At 39.5% G+C, this 25,920-nt stretch overlaps 1 protein-coding gene across 6 annotated transcripts in view; it reads left to right on the forward strand.

Annotated features, from left to right (window-relative positions):
- The window catches only part of NFKB1 (nuclear factor kappa B subunit 1), a 60,842-nt gene that overhangs the window by 30,227 nt on the left and 4,695 nt on the right, over nt 1-25,920 (forward strand). For 5 of the 6 annotated variants that reach the window (XM_074866834.1, XM_074866831.1, XM_074866829.1 and 2 more), the window contains 14 exons: nt 1,793-1,941; nt 3,472-3,635; nt 4,426-4,584; nt 6,529-6,633; nt 8,555-8,646; nt 9,241-9,379; nt 11,821-11,943; nt 13,003-13,092; nt 14,019-14,204; nt 16,906-17,047; nt 20,637-20,751; nt 22,838-23,039; nt 24,218-24,387; nt 25,253-25,355. In XM_074866834.1, coding sequence (XP_074722935.1) covers nt 1,793-1,941; nt 3,472-3,635; nt 4,426-4,584; nt 6,529-6,633; nt 8,555-8,646; nt 9,241-9,379; nt 11,821-11,943; nt 13,003-13,092; nt 14,019-14,204; nt 16,906-17,047; nt 20,637-20,751; nt 22,838-23,039; nt 24,218-24,387; nt 25,253-25,355 — 1,939 coding nt within the window. The remainder of the gene's footprint in view (nt 1-1,792; nt 1,942-3,471; nt 3,636-4,425; nt 4,585-6,528; nt 6,634-8,554; nt 8,647-9,240; nt 9,380-11,820; nt 11,944-13,002; nt 13,093-14,018; nt 14,205-16,905; nt 17,048-20,636; nt 20,752-22,837; nt 23,040-24,217; nt 24,388-25,252; nt 25,356-25,920) is intronic. The other variant, XM_074866833.1, reaches the window with a different exon arrangement.

Below are 25,920 nucleotides of genomic sequence, written 5' to 3' on the forward strand. Positions count from 1 at the left end.
GAACTTTATGGCAGGGAAAGGCTTGTTTAGTGAGGGATTAAAATGAAAATAATTTTTTAAAAGCCCCCCTCTTGATAAGTTAATTGTAGTAGTGATGATGACCGTAGCACCAAACACAATCATTTTTATTTTCAGGTGACTTTGGGAAAGTTACCTAGGAATCCCTGCATTTTCTCACTGCTGGCAAATAGTGGAGATAGTGAAGCAGTGATTATTCTGCATCTCTGTATTGTTTCAGTCCAGGAGGGATTACAATTTGGAAACTGGAGAGAAGTATGAGTACCCCACGTTTTGTATTTTAGGAGCTGCTGCTTCTAAAATGCACATGAGTAGAGTATTATACAGTTAACTAGCAGGCAGTGAGTAATGAGAGGACTTTTGCACACCTGTTCCTCCTGGAACAGCTTTTTCATAGTTGGGATTTTTTTTGCTTTTAGCAATGAATAGGAAGACGGGGAGGGCACGCGTTGTACGTATGCAGAGTGTTTCAGCTGTGATGGAATGGGTTCAAGAGAGGGGTTAACTGGAGTGAAGGAAGCTAGCAGGATTTAGTAATGTGATGAAATCCTGGCAATCCCTGGTTATCAGCGTTTTATCAACAATATAACCTTAAGTATTCAGTTCATCACTGATTCATCACTTTAATGTTTATCGTGATCCTTTAATACCTTGCTTGATTAGATCTATAAGCTGCTGTAATACAAAGAACTTTGCCCAAGGCAAATTAGAAGAAAAATTAGAGTAGGAGGGAAAAAACCCCAGCATTGATAAAAGGGTTAATTAAGTGAATTGGAAGGGAAGGCAATGTTTGCTTTTTAAAAAGTGTGGTAATTTTATATTCAGCATAATTTGAGAGTGGTGTGTAACCAATAACTGACTTGAAGAGTATTACTTTTGAGGAAAGAAAATAAAGTTCTAAATAATATATGAAAACAAGTGACTTACCAATACAGTATGTTATTAGTAATTTTAGGTTTGTTTTTGAGGCATTACTTAACATCACAATTTTAAAAGTTACTAAAAAATGTATGGTGATTAGAGACTATAACAGGGAAAAAAAAGCTTTGTAGTCCTCCAGAGGTGGCTATACTAAGGCACCCAGTTTATCGTAGATCCAGTCTTGCAAAATCTTAGGGGGATTTAGCATATATCCTCATGTACACTTAAGGGAACTATTTACTGGACTGGGTAATATGTGTTGATGTAGCATATTGGCTTAACAAAATACCTATGAATATGGAATATTTTCACTTTAAAATCTCTACCTGAAGAGTCATTGTAATGAGGCCAAAATGTTTTAAAACAATCATAATATTTAAAAATTTTTTTAAGTGTTTTCAAATTGGGCAAAATAATGCAGGTTTTTTTATTAAATACGTACATTTTCTGTATGCTTCTTAACATGTGACAATGTTTATTGTGAAATTAATGTGCTAATTGAAATTTAAGGAGAGCAATGTAGAGTAACTGGCCAGAATGTAAAACTGAGATTCATGATTTGGGAAGCAGAACGTTGCTTTCCTTTAGCTTTGTTTTATTTCTTAACTTCTTTGGTCACCACTCCTGAAATTTGTATGTCAAGTTTAATTACAAAAAAAGTGGTGGCTTTTATTTTTGATGATCTGCTACAGGTAGCTTGTCATTTGTATTTCATGAGGAAATGCATACAGATTTCTCCTATGTAAGCTTGATTGTACTTAGGCAACAGAAAATACTCAACTGGAATAATTAGTTGTTTCATTAAAAAAAGCCCCAAACAAACAATCCCACAGTTTTTTATATTTATTTACAGATCTGCAATTATGTTGGACCTGCAAAAGTAATCGTCCAGTTAGTTACTAATGGGAAATATGTACACTTACATGCTCACAGCTTGGTGGGTAAATTTTGTGAAGACGGAGTATGCACGGTTAATGCAGGACCTAAAGATATGGTTGTGGGGTAAGTCTGTCAACTCATTTGTAAAGCTGGACTAAGGGAGAGAGAATCAAGTATAAACACTGTAAGAAGCAATACTAAAATGCTACTAAGAGGCAGCTAAGTGGAGCACTAGTCTTCATGCTCTGATCTGTGTTTTGTTTGTATCTTAAATAGAAAAATAAATGGGATTTCTGTTTACCTTTGTAGAATTTGCCCTAAGAAAGCTAAATAGGTTTAAGCAAGTAATTTTCACTTAGAATTTGTAAAGTTTCGATCTCTTGGTGTGCAGTCCAAATTTGTACTGTAAGCCCGTCTTTAAAATGTAAGTCATTTCAATCAAAGAGTAATGTAAAATTACTGAAGAAAAGCTTTTGTTACAGTTTTGATCGATATTTTACTTTTGTTGAAATATGCCAATAGGAATATAGTGAAGAAAAAAGTGTTAAGAAAATAGGGTTAGTAAATTTGAAATTAATGCAAGACACGTATAAACATGAAGATACTAAATGAGTCAAACTTTTTAAGTTTAAAGCAGTAATATTGTAGTGGAATTGTAGTTGGTTTGTTCTTGTTTAATTTAAAAGAGTAATTGTTTGTATCAGTAAATGAAGCTGAGGCTCCTGTCTACATTTTCAAGCTTAGATCAGGTTTCATGCTGGCTATGAGTTTTAATTCTGTGATCTCAAGAATGTCTTTGTTGGTGAAGAAGATGAAGTTTAAAAAGCTGAGAAGGTTGGGAGAGAGAGATTCTTTTAAACTGTTACTTTTGATGTCCAAGCCCAGTGCACTAACTTTACCAAGCACAACAATTTAAATAGCTTTATTTGAAATGCTCCTTTTCATCTTGAAAAGTTTGGCTCATTTCCTAACCTGTCTTGTTTTTCATCAGATGTTTAGAAACAGCTTTCCTATCCTCAATTGACCCACATGAAAACTGAGTTATTGTCTTGTTTTCATACTTCCAGATCTAATTGATTTTTAAATGTGTCAGAAGATTTTTACAAAAGCAGATCTTGTATTATGGAAGTTTTCATTCAAATAGATACCTGAAGTGTCTTACTGAATGTCCAGAGCCTTGTTTAAGACATTTCCTTTGGAAAATGTTGCACTGTTTTTAGCTTCTTAGCTTGCTCTCCAAATCATTTTGAACGGATGGAGCTTACTCTGAATAGTTGCTCTGCATAACAACCATATAGAATGGCATATTCATGTCATCGCCAAGACAGAGCGAACAAAGTGTGACAGTCAGATTTTCAAATGTTGTCTAAGTTGCTTCCGCAGTGTAGATTGGAAACCTAAGAGATTACTGTTTGTGCCATGGCAAAATTCCGTGCACCCATATGATTGCTGCTGTATAATGGTGCACATTTTACATGTTTTGTAAGCTTGGCTGAATTTTTCTTGCTGAAAAACTTGCCCTCAAGAATTAGTAGTGCCTAAGAAAGCCTATAGAGTCCTTCCACTGACTTGTGTTCTGTAGCTGCCTCTGGTAAGAGAGAAACTGCCTGCATAAAGCATTAAGAAATATTCCCCTTGATCAAAATTTGGCAGGTTTGCAAATCTTGGAATACTTCATGTCACAAAGAAGAAAGTGTTTGAAACTCTGGAAACACGCATGATCGATGCTTGCAAAAAAGGATACAACCCAGGACTGCTGGTACATCCTGAACTTGGCTATCTGCAGGCAGAGGGGTGTGGAGACAGACAGCTAACTGGTATGTAGAAATCACAGCCTGCTTTTAATAGTCTTTTACTAAAACCAGACTTAGCTTCTGAAAACACAGATTTTTAGCCAGAAAAAGGCCTTGGGTAGGAAAACAGCCTGTGACCATGTGCTTTAAGAGGTGGTGTGTTGTTGCTGTGTTTTAGGGAATCTGAAAGAAAGAGTCTTGGCTGTCAACACACACATGAGAATGGAGCAACTTCCTTCCATAGCTGCCTGTACCCACATCTGCACCTATATTTCATTGCTCTTATCTTATTTAATAAGCTGATAAATAAGAGTAATTTTGTGTTATTGCTGCAAGACATGATATCCCTAACTATATTAGGGGTTATGTTTTTAGAATATTGTTTCATTCAGCTGCATTTCACCCATATCCCTGTAAAACCTGTGGTCTACACTACTTTTGGACACTGTATGGAGGGGCCAGCCTTCTCTTTATCACTCTAGTACCAGGCATTCGAATGTACTTAGTGGTGGCCTTTGTCCTTTTTGCAACCTTTATAAATTGAGAGCAGGAAATAGTAATTTTCTGTATGTCTCTTAATTACATACCTTATCTTAAATAACATCTGATGCACAAACTGTAAGATGAATGCAGTATCTCAAGAATAGCTGCTCCTGTCTGCTTAAAGAGAGAAGCCAATGGATACTAAATGAAAAGGAAAACATTTCTTTGTTATGGGTTCATTTTGATAGTAATGTCTGGCAAATGCTTCCTCTGTTTTGTTATGGATCTCCTACCCCTCGTGTTAATTCCTCTGTCTACTTACCGGTTCCAGAACGAGAAAGAGAAATTATTCGTCAGGCAGCAGTACAGCAGACTAAAGAAATGGATCTCAGCGTGGTGCGTCTTATGTTTACAGCCTTTCTCCCTGACAGTAATGGTAGTTTCACACGGAAACTTGATCCTGTTATATCAGATGCAATATATGACAGCAGTAAGTATATTTGGTTTAATTACTTTTTTAATAAGGGGTAAACTTTTGTACATACAAAAGTGATATGTAGGTATTGCTATACGTAGACTCATCTAGCCCTGCTGCTTGCTTGTTATTTGATCAATAACAAGTAGCCCGTGGATAACTGGCCCCATGTCTATCCAAGTACACATGGTATCATTCTGGTTTTAATAGATGGTGATGTAAGCCATAAAGGAAGATTTCGTTTTGTTGTTAGCATGTTTAATCCTGCCACTTTTATTACGAGGATTTTGTAAATTCTTGTTACATTCATAAGTGCTTGAATTTTGCAGAGTTTTCAGTTGCTTTCTGTGACAAAGCCTTGTCACATAAAGTATGAGGAAAAATTTACTTTGCTTCAATCTTTGTTGAGAATTTGACACTTTTCAGTTTTGCTGGCTATCTGCTTGTCCTTGTTTGGTAAGACTAATACAGCCAGAGTTCTCAAACCATTTACTTTAGACCCATCAGTATTTTTTATACTTCTGTTACATCACTCTTTGTCTTTTTCCTAAGTAAATCTTTCCACTTCATGCTTTCCCTTGTGCTTTTTGATTATACTTACTCATCTTACCTGAGCCCTTTCTGCTGCATGAGTTTTCCTCCCTGTACCTGTGGATTACCATGTTCATGATAGTCATTCTGTAATGACTCAGGAAAAGTGCTAGTTTTTTTCTTTGAGCCACAGTCATGTCTATATCATTGCTTTTTAAGGACAAAGTCTAGATGAAGAGGTATTAAATGCAACTGTTCTAATACAGTCTGTTGCTTCCTACTAATTGGGGAATGTAGCACAGCCATTTTACATATATTCAGAGTGAAAAGTGATGCCTCCTGTTCTTATGGCACACATGACCTGTGTTTTCTGGATGAGAAAACACAATCTTTTCATCTGGAGGTTGAAGTGATTTACCAAGCAGTGTATTTAAGCAATCTTGGTTTTCATTAGAAACAATTACAGATTCCATATGTTTTCATTACTCATATCTCACACCTACATAATGAGAGTATTTGTAAAGCAAAGAGGAGGAGGAGGACAAAGCATCAATGGATGTAGAGTGTGTATCGAGCCATACATATAAAAACAATCGAAGCTATCTTATCCTTCTGAATCTGACCATCAAAATTTTTACTCCAACTAGGGAGACAGATAAAAGGGAAATTTTGTACGTATGTTTCTGCTGTTTTAAGTTCCTACATAGATGTCAGTTACTAGTTTCTGAGCTCCCACGGTGAATTCTTTGTTGTTAATATTTTTCTTGGGTTTTGGTATTTTTCTAATAGTCTTCATTGACACTGTTCAAGCCTCTTCCACAGAACAGAGACAACTTGTGGTAGCGTAACTGTCTATCACAGCTGCTTTTACTTATCAGATGATAGATCTGTCTTGGGGATCAGTAGGTATCCACTGATGCCTCTACTAAGATCCGTAGAGGAGGGCTTTTTTATTACAGTCCAGTATGCTGGCCAAGGACTGATGCTGCTTTCAAGTAAGCCAGAGGGTGAAGCAAAGCATTGCATATTGCATTGAAATAGTGAGATCCAGGGAGCAGCTCTCAAGAGTGTTACACTGTCAAGAAAGCAGGGAAGCAAAAATTGCGTTCTATTGTAATGCGCTCTTGTCATAAAGTTAGTACTAGTGCAGAGTGCTGCATCTACTTTACTAGTGCAGTAATTGTGCTGGAATGGCCAGGGCTTTATTTTATGGCTAACAGTTCAGTCAAAGCTTAGAGGATACAAGATTATGCCTTTCAGATGAAAAACTGTTGATTTATTCATGTTTTAAAAAAGCATAGACAGATTTGAGTAAGTTGTACTGAAGTCTTGTCTTTCTATTGAACTTCTGTGTGTTGTGCTTGGGGGTTTTTTGAAATCTAAAATTGTTATGAAGGTAAGTGTTTTTTTAATCTTTTCTTTCAATAGAAGCTCCCAATGCCTCCAACTTAAAAATCGTAAGAATGGACAGAACAGCAGGGTGCGTAACAGGAGGGGAAGAGATTTACCTTCTCTGTGACAAGGTTCAGAAAGGTAAGAGTCCTGAGTATTGTAAGGCACACCAGGGTGTTCATCTGGCATACACATGAAGCACGCTGTGCTGCCTTAGTATTCTCCCGCTCTTGATAGTGCAGCAGGATTTGTAAGCACTCGGCCTTTCTGGAAGTCAGGCCAGCAGTGCAGAAAATAACTAAATCAAAATAGTCTGTTGCAAAGCAAATTCAGCTTGTGTTGCCTCCACAGAGACCGTATGGTCATCTTTGTTCTCCAGTTTCTGCTGTTGCCCATGTTCTGGGTTTTTTGTGGGTGGTGGGTCCTGGGTGATATTTGACTCCATTAACACCTGCTCTGAATTAGTCTAAAGTTTCTGATTTATGATTAAGTTCCTGATTATAAAGAGTAAGTATGAGCATTCTCTATTAACCATCGATGGGAACTGAATGTGTTCAGCACTGCTGCTAGTAACTTCATTTTTATGTATATGCTAATGCTAGAGATTACTCAGTGTAAACAGATACTTCTCACAGACTCATTTTGGTAATCTCTGCTCATGGTTATGAATGTGTCAGGATTGGGCAGTGTGGATTTGGATGCTTTGTTTTTGGATAGGAAGATAATGGTTAATGTGGTTGGTTGTAGTATTTGGGCTGAACTAAAAAGAAAAAAATGGGAGCGAGGGAAATCCTTTGCATTTTTCAGCTATACGTAATACCTGGGACTCCCTGGTATAGACTGTATGGTGGAGTGGGTGCCCCTTTCTCACCTGTTTGGAATCAGTCCCTGCACATGATGTTAAAAATCACGCTGACATTTTCTGTTAATACAGGCTGTCCTTTTCCACCTCTCTTGCTTGCAAATATTCTTCTACCACTTAAGAAAGAGAGAGGGCTTTGGGGGCTTCTGGGGGCTTTGAAAAAACTGTTTTCCTTCAGTAGTGTATATACCCTCTGCTATCAGAAGGACTGAGATGAAGCATAACTCTTGTGCGGTAAATAAATAAATAAATGTCTGACTCAGTGGAAGCCCTGAGGTGGGGTTTCCCCTCAGCCAGATTGGGGTTTCCCCTGACTTCATCACTCTCAGAAGCCTTCTGCCTGAAGGAACTTGAGCATGCAGGACAGCAGGCCTGGAAGTGGTGGTTCACAGTCTTGAGACTAGCAGGTGGTGGATCAGAGGAAGCAGTCTGTCTGCTCCAAAAGCCTGTCCTGCGTCAGTCACTCTAAGAGAAAATAGCCTTTTTCTAGTGTTTTTTCACCAGGAGTGCTGGGGAAGGAATATGCTTGTATGATATTTCCCAGCTTCTCCTAAAAATACAAATAAATAAATACAAAGAGAATGAAAGAAAATTTGTTTAGAGAAGCAGAAGCCAAATCTTTTGTTTCTGGCCCTGTTATGTGTTTGGGGGGTGAGGGATCACTGTTGACATGCTTCTTGCTCACACCCTTGCCATCTCTGAGCTGCAGCTTCAAAGTGGCACTCTGCCAGCAGCAAGCGGAACTTGAACTGTGGCACTTCAGGTTTTGCTACAGTTTTTTGAACTGAAACTGTTGGAGGAGAGAGGGTGGTTTCTACGTTTCACGCTTCAAGTTCTCCCCTCCCTACATGTTTGTTCCAAATAAAGCTCCTCTGGAATGTTTTATCGCCCTAGAATAGGAAGAGGTAGTGAACCTAGTTCTCCTTTTATTGCTCAGTAAATAGAGAGCAGTTTCAGTGAAGTCATTAGAATTAGGCTGATCTAAAATTGATGTAACAAATGGGTTATTTATGATGATTTCATAAAATGGATAAAGATAATTCATGTATTATTCTCGTAATATTATCATCCAGCCAAAATGTAACCATGTTGATTTTTATCTGAAATAAACTTAGCCAAAGGTTAAATAAATGCACAAACATCCCAAAGGTTAAACAAATGCACAAATGTCCCAAAAAGTGTTTCTTTCACTCTTTGCAGATGATATTCAAATACGTTTCTATGAAGAGGATGAGAATGGAGGTATGTGGGAAGGCTTTGGAGACTTTTCTCCTACAGATGTACATAGACAGGTAAGTAACAGAGCATTTGTCATTTGTGAATGATTTTCTCATCTCTGTAAATTTAGGATTATATTATCATTAATAAATTAGGTGAAAGCATCTGTATTATGGACTAACCTTATCTTTTGTTGGTTACTTCCTAATAATAATACAATCTTAATTGTTCTTTAGAGATGTACGTTAGGTAACTAGGCAGGTTAGGAATACAGTGCAAGGAAACTGGGAAGCAGACCCATTGCTTTAACATGCAGCAGTGTAAGTTGGGATAGGATATATAAAAAGCTCTTAGAGCTCCTGTGAACACACTGAGAAAGCCACAGAGTACAGATGCTAAATGATGAGGGGACAGACAATGCAGTACTAACATATATGATGTGGTGATACTTTATGTGGTAGTTCTGTCTTTCCCAAAAGCCTTTAGGACTCAAACTCAAAAGTGCAACTGGAAACTAAAATGGAAGTTTATTGTTGTAGCGGCCTTTTGCTAAAAATTTTTACCTCCCAAGCTGTGAACCAACTCCTACAAAATAACACAAATGTAAAAGCAAAGTTATCAAAACCCATGCTTCATGATAGATGTGCTTATCATTGTTTCCTTCACAGTTTGCTATTGTTTTCAAAACACCGAAGTATCGAGATGTCAATATTACAAAGCCAGCATCTGTATTTGTACAGCTGCGTAGGAAATCTGATCTGGAAACAAGCGAACCAAAGCCTTTTCTCTACTATCCGGAAATCAAAGGTAATTTATTAAATGTTTTATATATTGGAAGCAGAAACTGCAGAATCCATAGGAATGCTTTTAATAAGTTAGAATTTTTTTGGATGAGGGATTTTTTTTGGTATTTGTTATTTTTAGAAAATAGGATATTTCCCTTCTTGTTTTGTGCAGAGCTAATATGAAAAGTGGTAGCTCTGTAATGGGTTTGTACATTTTTTGTTGGACTGGTAGGCAGTAAATCGAGTCTTTGCCTAGTGAGGCTTACTCCCTGGAAGTTTCATATATGCACGCATGCCTGTCCATACAGCAGATGGCACTCTCTTCTCTGAGTTTCTGCAAAATAGTATCTGAGGACATGTTACTGTCAGTACTTTCAGATGAAACCTTAAACCTAAGACTGGTTGGTATCTGGTGGAAAAGGTACGTATTTTGCAGTTCTTTCCTTTTACCATCATGCCCCACAGTTTCACTGATGTTTTTGAATTTTCCGATTGCCTGTACTAGTTACAAAGCCCAAGGCACTTTTTGTGAGAGCAGGGAAAGTGGTGTTTCAATCTCTTGTATTAAAATGTTAGTCACTTAGCAGAAATAGAATAGCTGGCATCAGACCAGCTTCCTAAGTTGTTAGTGAAAAGTTTAGATCTGTGCCCTTTAAAGTCTACTTTTGAAATGTTTGATGTGAATGGCAGCAGCAATCATGGTTTTGAATATCAATAATGTTAATTATATAGAAATGCCTTGAGACCCAAGTCAGAATTGGTGTTTCATTGTACTAAGACAATAATCCTTCTGCTTAACGGTTTTACCTGCCTAGCGCCGAACTTTCAGAGCTGTGTTGAAATCAACAACCTGTCAAACTCTCTAAAATGTGTGTGCCATCGTAATGGACTAAGGACAGCTAAGGAGAGAGGGGTGGTAGTTGATGTCCAAGTGAATCTACTTTATGTCTGTTATAATAAAATAGCAGAAAGTGTGCATTCAAAAAAAACTTCCAGCGTTGGTGGAGGATATTGTATCAGTAATGATTTCAGGAGTCTTTTGTACAAGTTTTATGGAAAGTGAGGCATACAATTGTGGAGCAGAGTTACCAGATTTGAAGGAAACCTCTTTTATGTGCCTCTTAATGGAGTAAAGTTAATTCAACATTGTTATGTGCATTTTTGGATACCCTACACAACCAAATCATGAAATTACCATTTAGGGACTGTTTTTTTTCCCTTGTTGCAAGTGTTCACACAAACATACACACGTGTATGTGGATTTTTTGTTTGTTTCTCTGACTAGATTGCTCTCTAGAGTTTTCTCTCCTCATCAGTGTGAGTATGCCTGGTGTGTGCATGCATACATACTTACAGATCTTGTATGCCTGGAAATAATGCACTTGTACTTTTCAGTGTACTGTTCCATGTATTCAGCTGTCTCATTTGATGCACTGACTGATGTGCCTGTGCATGAAATTTCTTCTTGTCATATGGCTGTTGAAAACTACTAGATTGTTTAATAAACGAAGGATATTTTGTTCTTACCTCAACAGTTCTACTGGATTTTAACCTCTATAATGTTTGTATCCCTATTTTTGTAGCTCTTATCATGACCTTTTCACTTTCCCTAGTCACTGGGATACTTCTTTAAAATCTTTGTGTTTCGCTTTCCAGGGCAACTAAGTATTATTTTGTACTTACACTATAAAATATTTAGGGTTTGTTTTTTTTTTTTTCCCCTACCGTGGCTCAGCATGGTTTGACAGTATTATGTCCTGCCTGAAAATAAGCAATCTTTATTCTGGTGGCTTTTCAGATATTTTAGGTGAATCATTTCAAGCAAATGTTATTTTCACTATTTCTTGCCATCCTTACCCTTAAACAAAAGTTCAAAGGACACTGTGATTACTCTGCACTGTTGGAAATCAAAGTGCCATGTGATTTGCTGACCCTTTCATAAGGGTCCATTTCTGAAGTAGATTTGCCTAGTCGAAGAGCCTGTGCTTATATTTCCCAAAGGCAAATTTTCTTGAGCAAGTTTGTGGTTTGGGGCACTTGTGCTAGTTTGTAACTTGGCTTAGACGTAGAAGGAATTTGGGGCCACTGATTTCCAGGGCTCTAAGTGCATGAGATACTTTTGAAGGACACTCAGAGCCCTCTTAAGACATCTCTGCACGCTTTCCTCCCAGTCTGAGCAGAAGGCACCTGACATAACTGAAGAGACCATGCAGGCCTGAGCAATGCTGATGGTCTGGCTGGGGACTTGGCAGTAGCTTGTTTCTCACAGGGATTCTCATTGCTCCATTACATACAAAGTTGTTCTGTTGTTTGGAGCTGGAAGAGTGTTGACTCTTCTATAGTACTCTGCGTTTTCCTTTATAAACTAGTAAACTTTAGTAATGCTTTCTGTATACACGTCCTGTTCTGTGCGTGGTCGCTAGTAAGAGTGATTCCTTATCCTGCCTATTCCTTCTAACCCAGACAAAGAAGAAGTGCAAAGGAAGCGACAGAAGCTTATGCCAAACTTCTCTGATGGCTATGGTGGAGGCAGTGGCGCAGGAGGTGGTGGCATGTATGGAGGGGGAGGTGGCGGTCCTGGCTCTGGTAAGGCAGCAGTTTTGGGTGAAGAGGGGAGGAGGTTCTACTTTGAGAGCAGGACAGATGTTTATTCTGATTTTCAAAAAGTGATGAGGATTTCATCGTTGTCTAGCTAGATGAGACCTGACTCTCCTGTCTTTGTACCAGTGTTACACTCATTTCAGTCAAGCATCTCCTTGTTTTCTAAATATTTCATCAGCTCATTTGCTTTCCTACTTAGACATAAGGCTCCTGGTGACTTTTATTTTTCTCATCCTTGAAGCTTTAAGTAACAGATAACACTGTTCTGGTTGAGGGAGTCTGAGTCAAGAATCCATCATACCTTAGCCTTGTTGCTTCCTAGGACCTTGAAGGCACTGAAATTCATGGGACAGCTCAACTAAGTACCGTCTTGGGTGCTTAAAATTAAACAGGTTTTCAATTATTTCTGGGACCAGGAGTGGAATTTGTCAAATTAACCCTGTTAGTGCAAAGAACTATTAAAAAATTTGAGATACTATTTAGTAAATTTTTGACTGTGCTCTATCTGTTGAAGCCAGAGCATATCTGACATGCAGGATCATAAGAGCATTGCTTTGATTCTTGCAGCAGAGCATTAAAAACCTGTAGATCAGCAGATGTCATCTGAACGACACTATCTTTGCAACCTTTTTTTTAGAGCAGGGAACAGAGCAGCAGTTTTCAAATTGTTACCTGCTTTGCTAACAGCGTATCTATAACATAACACCAGAATACAAATTTGTTGTAATCACAAAGATTTGAAAGCAGAAGGGTGGCTTGTGAAGTCTCAGTTGAGTTTTAGATGAAGCATGCTAGTGATACTACATCTGTGTGGTCTGGTGGATGGTGAGATAGAGAGTGTCACTAGCCAACCATCTAGAATTTCTTTGGATTTTTGAGGGAGTGGGGGAGAGTTCACCTTCAGTTTGGAAAATTTTTTCAGTAGGATGGAATAAAGCAGAAGGTATGTAGGAAAGAAAATTTCAGTTCTTTAGGTTCAGTGTTCTTCCAGATGGTGTTTTGGTTGCTTTAGGGTATAATTCTTAATCTTTTCCCTTTCTTTAGGGTTCAGTTACCCTTCATATGGATATTCTGCTTTTGGAGGGATGCATTTCCACCCTGGCACAACAAAGTCCAACGCTGGAATGAAACATGGTAACAGTAAAAATGTTGTCCTTGTAACAGATGAATTGAGTTTGACCATCTTTATTTTCTTCTACGCTATTAGCTGAAGTGTCATGCAGGTCTAGCAAGTGTGCTGGGGAGGGCTTTTTTTTTTTTTTTTTCCCTCCTTAGAATCAGCCTCTTTCTAGAACCTCTGGCAGCAGAGGGGTTTGTGTAGGTTATACTGCCCTGCTTCTCTTTTAAGGTATACTGGGAGAGAATTAAAGCTGTGTGCATGTCCCTTTTTACTGCTAACTCCCAAGAAGCAGTCACCAAAACACCTCCATGTGCTTCTATGTTCAGTGTATGTTTCAAGCAACAGCCCTTTTGCTTGCTTGAACATGCTGATTACAGGTGACCGAAGGACTAGACCAGAGAAAAGGTGTCTTCCTTTGTTGCCACAGTCTGGTACTACACATTAGCCCAGAGAAATAACATAAAAGTCAATGGAAAAGATTGAATTAATAATAAGGGCGTTCCTGCCTTCCTAAAACAGGGAAGTAATTTCAAATTTACATGTTGAATACTCTGTAGTTATTTCCAAAGTCTTAGGGATGAATTTGCTGTCAGAAAAATGAAAGTAAATCTGAATAATTCTACTAGATTTCCTGGGAATACTTCAGACTTGGGTTCTTGTACCATAAAAAGAGAGGTATATCTATTGTTTTATATAACAGTTTATCCTTAAAGCAGAGGCTGTCAAAAACATAACATCACTTTAGAGCAAGTTACATTTCTGTGACTGTCCATGTGTGTTGGCATCTGGAGTATTATGATTCATGAGTGTTTAATGATGACACCTGTATGTAAATTTCTGGTTTGAGTTCTTTAGCGTTTGGTTTTGGCTAGTTGAGCTTTATCACTTGCATAAAAAAGCAGCAATATTGGACACTAATGATACTAATTTTTGTTTGAAGGACTGTCAAATAGCACAGCTGAACAAGATGGGAAGAGCTCTGATAAACAAAGTGACAAACAGGACATGAAATACAACGTGAAAGTGGAAACTATGGAGAAGAATGAGTGCAGAACCTCTGGTGATGAGGAGGAGGATGTTTCTTCCTGTAAAACTGAAGTAACTGAAGCAGATTGCAGGTGGCAGGGTAAGTGAACAAGTAAATGCATTTAGGGTAGATCAAACTGCAGTATGAGCAAAGTAGCTGTTAAAGGCCTGGAAGCTCCATAAATGTCTACTTGCTGTTTTCAAAATATGATAATGCCTCCTGGAGGAAACGGGAGGAATTCCATTCCCCCGAATCTAAGGTCTCTCTCCATACATAGTTCTGAAGGTAATCTTCCACCTTTGTACTGCCGCTGGGCAACTGAGCTTCTGCTTGTCATGCAAGGAGAAGAGATAGCTTAAACCCATTGAGCACAAGTAACTCTGCTTTATAATAAACCTGTATGAGAAACAGTGAAAGCAGTGAAGGTACATGAAATGCAATTCAGCAGTTGACTTGGCTTTTGATAGGCTTTACTGGGTGAGTAAAGCCATTTGGTTGTTGGCGTGGTTGTTGCAGTAGTTCTTCCCTGCAATTCTACCGTTAAGTTGCATGCAAAGTAGCGTTACAGATTTGAATTTAAAATGTAAACATATGTGACACATACACAGTAAAACAATGCTGTTGGGTAGCAAAGTCTTATACATCAAACAAAAGGGGAGGAAGGCAAGAGTAGTTAGTAGAAATGGTTTAGCAGTGGAGTTGTAAAATACATGAAGACTACAAATCACCCTTTCCCAGACAGTAAGACTTCTTTTTCCTGGATTGTTTTTTAAAAGAGTTGATGGCCACTTTTTTAAAGTATTAGAGTAATCATGCTCCTCATAAAATTAAAAGCAACTGTTGGACTAGAGAAGCATGGTAGTGGTAGGAATTGAGCAGGAGGGATTTCTTTGTTCTTGGCTTTTACCAAATGCAGTGTGATCTAGATCACTTTCGTTGTTCCCTCTTGGTCAGGGAAGAGGGCACGTTATCTTGTGTGTATCAGCCCTGTGTGACACTTGCTATTAACAGCCCTAGAAACTGTGGCTTGGGAAACCAAAGCCACGTAGCACATGGGTTGTAGTTGTAAAAACCTCCAAGGTGTATAGCTTCTTGTGATCTGAGAAACAGACGGTGCTCCTGAGAAAATCTGAAGAACTTGTTTGCAAGGTTGTGATAAATCCCGTGACTGATTCGGAGAGCAAAATCTTTTGCTGGTATCTGAAGAAATGATAATGTCCATGGAGCAGTCACCAAGGAGGGGCCTGAATTGTTGACCTGGTTTCCGAGTAGTGAACGTTGTAGGCAGGAAGTTGACTGTTTATCAATTGTAATGGCATGAAAAGAGGCAACCTGAAGCTTCAGATTATGTGAAGAATAGATGCAGAAGAACAAACTCCATGAAATAGCTACTGTAGGTTTAGAACATTTGCGTATTAGACTAAAAGACGCAGTCTTGTAGTATTTTGAAGGGTATCTTTTTTGTGTGCTTGATAACAAGAAACCAGGGAAGTCTAGCATCCAGTTTTTTGGTCTTTGGAAATCTCTATAATGAGAAAAGACTGAGTTGCTGAACACCCTTTACCCTGGATATGTATCCTGAACATAACATCCATTTAAGGCTATTATTTAGTGATAAGAGGTAAATAGCAAATATCGATGTATCAGCCTGGGCATATGGTACAGGAACTACAGTGAGGTATTGGCTAGAACAATAAACTTTGTGGATCGTTGAGTAGGTCTTTGGCTTACAGAAATTATGTATTCCTGTTCACCAGGGATACCTTTCTGACCCAGTCTGAATGCCTGGTTTTGTATAGATGGAAATCCTGGGTATTCTCTCCCTATGTGTACTTTAAATGACAAAGTCTGGTTTACTTATTTGCTCTTGCTAATTTCCAGCTTTACAAGGTTTTATAGAAACATGAAACTGTTCAAAATACAGGCTGGTTTCAGATGATACTGCTTCCCAGAATGAGAGTGTGGTTTGAAAGTTCATCTGTTTCATTTTTGCTAGTTTCTTATACAGAACCACAAAGGTATTGACAGAGCAGCTAAAGTGACTTTTTTTCCACAAATTAGTTTCTTTTCTCCCCTTTCTCCTTTTTGCCTCCCCACCATGACAAATTCTGCTTTTTGCTCAGTGGCTGTACACTTTATAAATCTAAAATCAGGATACTACAAATACTAAGCATTGTAAGCTGGAATGTTTTAATCAGGTGAACAGACTCTCTGCGCTGCTGCTGTAAAGCAGAAGAGACTGCATGGTTTGAGTCAGGGTGCACAAAGCCCTGCAGTAATTCCATAGCTGTTTTCTGAGTTTCTGTGCAATGTTTGACAGGTCACTTGGGCTTCTTGAGCCTCAGTTTCCTCAGGCTTCTTGTGCCTCAGTTTCTTCAAGTCTAAACTACTCAGAATTGCATGGGATGTTCTTTTAAGTGCTCTTTATGGATACGAGTCCTTAGATGTTGCTTGTATCTAAGCAAATCCAAGTTCCTGCTCCTTTTGTCTCATTACACAGAAGTGCACATCAGTGCAATTAATTCAGTACCACTCAAACTAAAGGGAGCTTCCAGGGTTTGACTGTTCTCAGGATTCCTGCTGCCTGAATGCTCAGCATGCATCTGGTTTTTCTTCCAAGGGACCCGTTCCCTCTATCCTTACCTCTCAGGAGTAATTAGCAACCTGTCTCAGTGAATCAGTAAATAATGCTTGGTGATCTGCACATCGTGTTTCTTTGGCAGCACAGATGCCTGTCAAAAGAAGGTGGTGTTGCAAGGAAGACAGCTGAACTGATGAAGACAAAACTCTTGTGTTGCAGATGGTCTGTTCCTGGAGAAGGCCATGCAGCTTGCCAAGTATCACTGCAACGCTCTCTTTGATTACGCTGTCACTGGAGATGTGAAGATGCTGTTGGCTGTTCAGCGCCATCTCACTGCTGTCCAGGATGATAATGGAGACAAGTAAGTTGTTCTGTACTTACGGGGTTGAAAGTCATGTTTTTGATGGCGGAATGCTGTAGTCATTTTGTTTTGTCCCCTGTGGGTGCAGATCATGGATTGCAGCACTGCTTTAATGAAATAAATACCATCCTCCTTTGTGCTGTCTGGGAGAGGTACAGTTGTGGTTTAGACGTTTTTGTTGCATTTGTGGAAAAGTCACTCCCACCACAAAGTTCGTTGATCCAGTACCTGTCAGAAAATAATACGGTTATTGAGGGTATGATGAGCTTGTTGAGAGTTTGTTTGCCTTTTTTTACTTAAAATCTTGACTGACCATGAAGTGCTATGCTTGGATCATGATACACGGTTGATGGGGATCCTCAGCTTTGTGCTGGAGGAGAATGCCTGCTTTTCATTCCGTGCAAGTCCTTGAGTCTTCATAGGAAGCTTTAAGTTACAGATGCACTGGGAGACGTAGAAATAATAGCTGGAGAGTCCATGCTGCTTTTCTCCCACTGACACCAAGTTCTTCCCAGAGGACAGTATTTTGCTCTTGCTTACATCTGTACTGTGCTGTTGTCTTCCAAGAGATTGCATGGATGTTTGTGGCAGACTTGCTAATATTTACTTATCAGTCCTTCAGTAATGTGAGCTGGAATAGAAATCCACTTTGTTCCTCTGCAGCAATACAGCTTATGTGGGACTCAAGAGTGTGAAATACAGTGAGGAACTAATGATGAGTAGTTACTTAAAAGCAAATTCAGCAGAAGTGGCTCTGAATGCATGCAAAGATAATCTCTTGAATAAGCAAGTGACATTATCACATCCTCACTTTTTAGCTGACAGGCTTTGGGCAGGCCCTGTGCAATCACTTACATTTCCTTAAATTGCAGGGTTTTTTGTACAGTAGAAGCTATAAAAGCCTTAATATGTCTGGCTAGATGGAAAATTACAAGTGACCGAGACATGCTATCCCACTGTTCGATTACTCTGTGAGAGGCTACTACTTTCACTACATTCAGTGAAAATAGGCCTCAGATTACTGATAAACAGCATACACTAAGGACTCCAGAATCAGAGATAGCTACTTTACTTCCTTTGCTTTCTACTTGGCAACCTGACGTCCGCTTTGAGGGAAGCGGGAATATGAACGACACAAGAGCTAGCAACAAAATCTGCTAGCACTTTGGACAATACAGCTTCTGTGTTGTAAAAAAAAAAAAAAAAAAAAAGCAGCCGTGGGTAGAGGGGTATTGAGCAAGTAGGACCTGCATTTAAATATCAATAAGGTGCCCCTCAAATTTGGACTTTCAGGGCATTTCAACAAAGTCAAAAATGCCTTTCAGAATGACGGTAGACAGTTGTTTTCTTTCTGGATCAAGAAGTACCTGCAAGTATGTGGAGCTCAAGCTCATGTCACCTTTTTCCTGGGATGGAATTTAGTCTGTGAGCATGTAATACATCTAAATTACTCTGCAGCTTTTTAACAAAACAAAGTTTTGGTGTCTGTCTTCCAGCTCTCTCACAGGAGCTGTTAAAAAAAAAAAAGTCAAAACTCATAAATCAATTTCCCTAATTTTCACTTTGATCATTAAAATTATATGGCACAAATAAAAAAAATTTTGCTTAAGCCTTTAAAGAAGTGTTGCCGTCAACAATTTTGCTCATCTTTCATCAAAGTAGTATGTAGGGAATGAAAATACCTTTCATGAGATCCTATGTTGTGTTTTATGGCTTTGAGACAAAATACACTAATTTGTGATTAGTGTATCTTTACAGTGGACACTCAGTGGCACCAACTGTCACTGCATTTATACCAATACCACCACTCTCTAGAAGCCTGATGGTGTTACAGTCAGCACAGTGGTGCTGAAATGCATTTTTTTTGATGTAGGACTGTTTAAGAAATGGAATTTCATGGTCTAGTCAGCATGTCTTTACAGTATCACATGTAGTGGGAGGGTAAAGTTAAAATACTGCTACAGGAAAGAAAACTAAAGGCAGTAGAAGAGCAAATTCGGTTCTGAAGTGAGATTTGAAAAGAAATGTCAGCATGATACAGCATAATGAGAAGCATGTACTGGAGAGCAGAGGAACAGGAGAGTTGAAGGAGGTAAAGTGCCATGGTACTGCCTGTGGCAGCATCCAGAACCAATAAAACAGACGATTTGAGGACGAGTTTGGTTTAGAAATTATTTTTTTTCTCTCTTTTTAAATTATCTTCTGGTTTTGAGTGCTCTCAGTCTCAATTTCAAGATGACTCTACACCCCGAATGTCAAGGAACTTCTTTTTATTTTTCTGATGAAAGTGTAGATCTGAGTTTATTCACGTATTTCTGGAGCAGCATAACAAACACACCACCTGTCCTATGATGATATCGTGTGTCAGCAGCAATATGCTAAAAAGATGAGCTTAGAAGTTGTCCAACATAAAGGGTATGACTTTGAAATGAAGTCTACAGGGAACAAGACAAATCACAGAATCACAGCATCATCTAGGTTGGAAAGGACCTTGAAGATCATCTAGTCCAACCATTAACCTAACACCGACAGTTCCCATCTACACCATATCTCTCAGCACTATGTCGACCCTACTCTTAAACACCTCCAGGGATGGGGACTCCACCACCTCCCTGGGCAGCCCATCCCACTGCCTAATAACCCGTTCTGTAAAGAAATACTTCCTGACATCTAGTCTAAACCTTCCCTGGAGCAACTTGAGGCCATTCCCTCTTGTCCTATCGCTTATTACTTGGTTAAAGAGACTCATCCCCAGCTCTCTGCAACCTCCTTTCAGGTAGTTGTAGAGGGCGATGAGGTCTCCCCTCAGCCTCCTCCTCAAGCTCTGTTGGAGAGGGGTGATGGGATTCACAATCTGCTTTTTCCCTGGTGTCGTTTTGCAAGTACAGCTGCTGTGGCTGGTGGTGAAGGAGCTGTCTCTGGAGAAGAGCCCGGGAAAGGCCATTGCATTAACCCAGTAGAAGAGGTGAAGCCTCTTGCTATGCAGAGTCACTCATGTCCCAAAACAAGTTTTTCCTTTGGTATGATGTCTCTGGCAACTGCTGCAAATCCTGTGGCTGTTAAGTCACCAGGCCTGGGTCCTTCTTCATTTTCAAACAGAAAAATGACTAAAAGAAAAACCCACAGGTCTGGGGAAACCCCCAAGGGAAAATATGCTTTGGTGGCAGAGAGGCCTGTGGAAATTCTGAAGGAAGGTTTTGACAGTAAGAGGTGTTCATGTGCTGCGTAATTCAAAACATGAAAAAAAACAAAACAGCAAAGAATCTGGGGATTTCAACAAATTCTGAAACAATTATTTTGTGCTACAAAGTTTGTATTTATTAGACTAGTAGTTAAGTTATGCTCAGAACCAGCAAAAGCTATCCTGAGTCTGCTTTTGGGATTGAAAGGTTAAATACATTCACCTTCTGGCTAGCTTTTTTTAATGTTGGGATTCATTTTAGGTGCTGATATTTAGTGCTGAAACCATGACCTCTAATAATCAACTGTTTATATCAGTTAGAATTCAGATCTACAGCAAAACTTTAAAATTTTTATAATAAATTTGAAAATAGTGTGAATTTGTTCATCTGTTGTTTGTTTGTTTCAGTGTCCTTCATTTAGCAATTATCCACCTTCATACTGAGCTGGTGAAAAACCTCTTGGAAGTGATACCTAATTTGAATTATAATGACATCATTAACATGAGAAACGACCTTTATCAGGTGCGCAGTTGTGGTGGTGTAAGTGTTGTTGATTGTTCAACCAGTAAAAAAGAAACTGCACAACTTATGTGTCTTATTTTTCTGCGTTGGAATGAGCCCAGATCAGACTGTAATGCAAACAGATTTAAAAACACAGTGACATACTGTAAGGTGGTGGAGGAGCAGGAGCGTGTTTTCACTGGTTTAGTTCATAACTCCCCTTGATGTTAACAGAAACGTCTCCATGGGTTAATCATAGAACAGGCCAAAAATACAAAATGCTTCAGTTCATGTCTTCATTATTTGGCTTCTCTGTTATTAAACCAGTGGCGTGGGTTACAGTGTGCCAACTCTGGGATCTCTTGACTGTTGAGGTTAACTCGGGATCATGAGTCAGTTGCTGCATCATCAGTTATCTATAGGCATGTGGAAGCTGTAACAAACTGTGCCCTTCCTATAGCCCAGATGATATTTGTGCCTATCACATGAGCACCGAGATTTTCCAGGATTTTATTTCTAGGTTCACATTATAGCAAAACACAGAAAAGCCCATCTCCAGGTTTTTTACCTAGTAGGAAAAGAACTCTTAACTGCCAGGCACTGCCTCAGCTTCATCTGTGACAGAGTCTGAGCTTTTTGCATTGTAACTCAGGCTTTAAAAAGAGCTGCAGAAACCTGCCTGGAAAAGAATCTCTTTTCAACTGTGCACCCCATTCAGCTGTCCCAAAGGTAACCAGCTGGACGTTACGCAGGGGCACTCTGACATTTGTGTCACTTCTTTTGCTGTGAACAGTAGAGGCAGGTTTTTATTCTACACAGATAGTCCCAGAGGGTTTATTTTGACTTTTTTTGTTCTCTTTTGCATTTCATTTTTACATTCGTACAAAGCAATTTGAAATGTGGGGGCTGATGAAAGCAAGCAGAGGATTCTGAATTGAATTCTGTGCCCTCTGTTTTCCAGAAACGGGAAGAAAAGCTGTGCTCCACACAAGAAATTAATCTCTAACTACCAGGGCCTCTACAGCTATTCCTACCTTCTACTTAAACCTTAAGCCAGTGGTGGGAGGGAATGTAGGCTTGGGCTAGAATTTTCCTTCTGTACAGATATGCTGAATGTTGAATCGTACGTGTACCTTTATAGATTCAGTAACTAATTGCAAATATGTTGACAAATCTATTGACAAACACAAGCTTATTGTACAGAGCTAGAATTAGTCTTTTTTTGTAGTCCTCTGTTAATATAAGGGTAATGATCTGGAGATGGAATTCCGTGCAATTTTTCAATTATTTTAGTGTTGGAAATGTGATTTTCCAAACCGTACTGAAATGCTTAGTTTAAATACTTACATTTCTGAGTATGTTCTACATGATGCTGTTCACTGGCAAGACTGTCAAGAATGCAGTACACAATGAACCTTTGGAAATACTTGAAACCTCTCAGCCCGAGAGCCTCTCGGTGCTGCAGGTGTCTCTGCACAGAAATGGAGAACGTGCAAAGAGAATCAGCTAGCTGGACCCGCCCTGCGTAAATACAGTCGTTCTGCGCTTTGACAAGTGCACAGAACAGCAGGATTTTCTTCTCTTCTGTGCAGTCATTTTGAGGCATAAGGAAATCCTAAGCCAATGGCTGCAAACCTCCTATTCAGGAGCAAAACCAGAGCATAGGTCAGTGCCAAAGGCAGATTTGAGCAGACCCCGGGAAGTGCGTGTGCTCCCTCTGTGGAATGGACGTGGCCATGGGGCAGCTGGAAGCGGGGTTGCGGTGTCTGGGGGGCACAGGGATTATCTCATTTCCCAAGCCCCTTGCACCGCAAGGCTCAAATAGCCAGGTCGGTGCCCTGGCCTTACAGAGTAGGCAGCATCTTTGTTCCTCCCAAGGTCCAATTGCTGACACTCGCAAGGCAGCTTTTATTTCCAGTAAGTAGAAACTTTGCAATAACAAAAAAAAAAAAAAAAAAAAGTACACATAAGCAAGCTTTTAGTTTCTGTTAGCTTTGAAGTGGAGTAACATCATATCACACTAGGAGCTTTTATGGGTTTAAGAGACTTCTGTAAAAGTGATGTAGCTGTTGCTTATCTTTTCATGGCTTGCTTCTGTCACTTCTAGACCCCCTTGCACCTGGCAGTAATCACAAAGCAGGCAGAGGTGGTAGAAGACTTGCTGAAGGCTGGAGCAGACGTCAGCCTTCTGGATCGCCATGGTAATTCTGTCTTACATTTAGCTGCTACTGAAGGAGATGACAAGATTTTGAGTCTACTCCTCAAGCATAAGAAGATAACGCCGATGGTCAACCTTTCCAATGGTGAAGGTATGGAAAGATAATGGCTGTGTTTTACATTTACCTGCTGGACAAGCACACCTCAGTTCTGCCCACACAGTCTTTCTGCACAGGTAGATACAGACCTTGGAAATAGCATCTTTCCCCATTTTGCATATGCTGTCCTTGGCTTTTATATGCCTGCACTCACAGATGAGAGAACACAGACATGTAGTTTTTCCGGTTATACAGAACATAGAGAGTGGTAAAAGCCACATGACACTGCATGGATTTGAATTTTTCTTACTGTACATTCCCTTTAATCTCAAAACTTCAAGCACTGAGTTCCTCCTGAGATACCTTATGCACCCACTGATTTTTTTTAAAAATCCCCCCAGAAGAAAATGTTTCCTCCTCCTGTCTAGTGAATGAAATTCCCTAGAAATAACTTCTGGGCCGCTGTCAAGTTTCATATCTGGTACTTCGTGACCATACAGAATTAGAACCTATAAAATAACCACAAAGACACAATTCTCCCATTTTTCAGTGGCACATGTCATCTGAATTTAGCACTCCTCTCTAGCAGATTGTAAAATGTCTGACCTAAAAATGTCATTCTGGGATTCAAAAAACTCTGTTAACTTCTTCAGAGAAAGAGGGGGTTTTTTGTTTGGTTGGGTTTTGTTTGTTTGTTTTTTAAATACAAGGCTTTATTATTCTGAGCTGATGCAGGTAATCTTGAGGTGATAGGGGCAGTGTGACCTTACAGGAGGGTGATACCAAAATATACCAATTATTCCCCAGACTGTTTCTAGAAGAGATGTTCAGTAGCAGATGGGGCCAGTGCAGGGTACCTATTGTTTAGTATTGAGATGCAGATCTTCTTTTTAAGGCTACTCTCCTTTGAAGCAAAGAGATGCTTTAGGTGAGCTCTTTAGTTCCTGCCTTCTGTTCCACCTCGTAATCTACTGATTTTTATTTTTTTTTCTTGCATGGCTTTGACTCGCCATCAATAACACAACTAGTTCCAATTTATGCACAAAGAACATTTTTATTAACACCATCTTTTAATGTATAAGCAGGCAAAATAAGTTACTTCTGCTCAGATAACTACAGTAACTCTCATTTTACAATTCTTATAGATGCGGCTACTTCAAAACTCATTACTCTTACATTTCTGTATTTTTCAAATATTAATGCACATGATGGATGGGTTTTGTTTTGTGTAGGTCTCAGTGCAATTCACATGGTGGTGATGGCAAATAGCATGTCCTGCCTCAAACAGCTGATTGCTGCTGGAGTTAACGTCAATGCTCAGGAACAAAAATCTGGACGAACTGCATTGCATTTAGCTGTTGAGCAAGAGAACATCCCTTTGGCAGGTTGCCTTCTGCTTGAGGTAAAGGCAGAATTTCTTTCTCACAGGTTTTTTCACTTACATACTTTAAAACTCTTGAAAATCCTTAAGTGCTTCAGAGGAGCAGAAGTAAGGGCTTTTTCCTGTTTATTGACTTGATTACTTAAATTGTTATAATGGAAAAATCATTGCTGTTACTCATTATTGCTTGTTCAGCACTACTAGGGAACCTTTTGCCCAGGTTGAGGAATTTACAGTTTGTGACCCTGACCTGACCGCATATGCCATGTTTAATTTGCACCGAGTAACCCCGGCAGCCACTGAAACTACTCATGAACAAGTTAATCACTTCATCTGTGTGAAGTGGAATGTATCTGCAGATGTGCACAGAGAGATAGTTGTGTATATCTATAAATATTTGTCCCATCTCTTTAACACCTTGATGCCAGTGTGCTTAGTTCTACACACCCACAGCTGCCTGGGGTAGCTTTCCTCGCTATCTGCATACGAGGGTGCCCCCAGCCTACCTGCTCTCCTGCCGAGCAGCGGGAAGGCAGATTTCTGCACCCGCCGGTTTGGGCTCCAAATGCCGCAGGTAATCAGATGGCAGAACTATTGCATGGGATGCAAAGTGGCTTTTATCTGCCTGACCTATTTGGGTTTATATGCTGTGCCTCCTGCTGTCACGCTGGAGCTCACAACCGCCATCCGTTCCTGCAGGCAGACAGTTGTAGTTACTTTCCGCTTCCTTCTTTTCAGACAATGGTTAAGAGTTTTTATGCAAACAGGCGTGGAAGGGTGCTTATCGGCACAGTAGCATTGTTTGTGCAGACATGAGTCTCTGCAGCTGTATTGTATAGACACTTATACAGTAGCACTTTTCTTTTTGTCGTTCATAAAAACGCAGGGTGACGCAGATGTGGACAGCACTACTTATGATGGGACGACTCCTCTTCATATAGCAGCTGGAAGGGGCTCTACAAAATTGGCAGCAGTGCTCAAAGCAGCAGGTATGAAAATAGGTATTTGCTGGAGAATTTTCTTTCACAGTGACAATTCAGGTTAGAAGGCTGCAAGCGGAAAAGAACGTGCCAGTGAACTTGTTTAATGAGCAGAAGAAATTCAGTGTTAAAAGCATGAAGGTTGGTTTTTCCTCAGGAAAGCCCTACTTCCAGGTGCTATACTACTCTTTAGCACCATCTAATGGCTAAAAGAAGCAAATTATGTTAGTCAAGGAAAGGTCGAGCACTCTCAGTTTTTTGAGTATTTCTTTGGCAGTTTTGTAGCTGAAGAAGCAGAGAAGAGACCTCGTTACATAGTTGGGATAAGTGTTGCTTCAGAAACAAAACAAATAGGTCACTGAAACATGAGCTTGTTAGTGTCCCCTATTTCATATCACTGTGGAAGAGTTAGTTTTGAGTATTTATTGGAACATTCTTGCAATTGTATTTAGACCTGATTTTTCTTCTTTGAAAGAGAAATCCAAGCCTCCCATTGCTCTGGCTGTGTGATTGGTCTTTTAGTAATACCCACACTTTCTCTGACACTCAAAAAGAAAAACCACACCATTGCTTC

Source organism: Strix uralensis, chromosome 4, assembly GCF_047716275.1.
Source record: "Strix uralensis isolate ZFMK-TIS-50842 chromosome 4, bStrUra1, whole genome shotgun sequence".
In the NCBI taxonomy this organism is placed as follows: Eukaryota; Metazoa; Chordata; class Aves; order Strigiformes; family Strigidae; genus Strix; species Strix uralensis.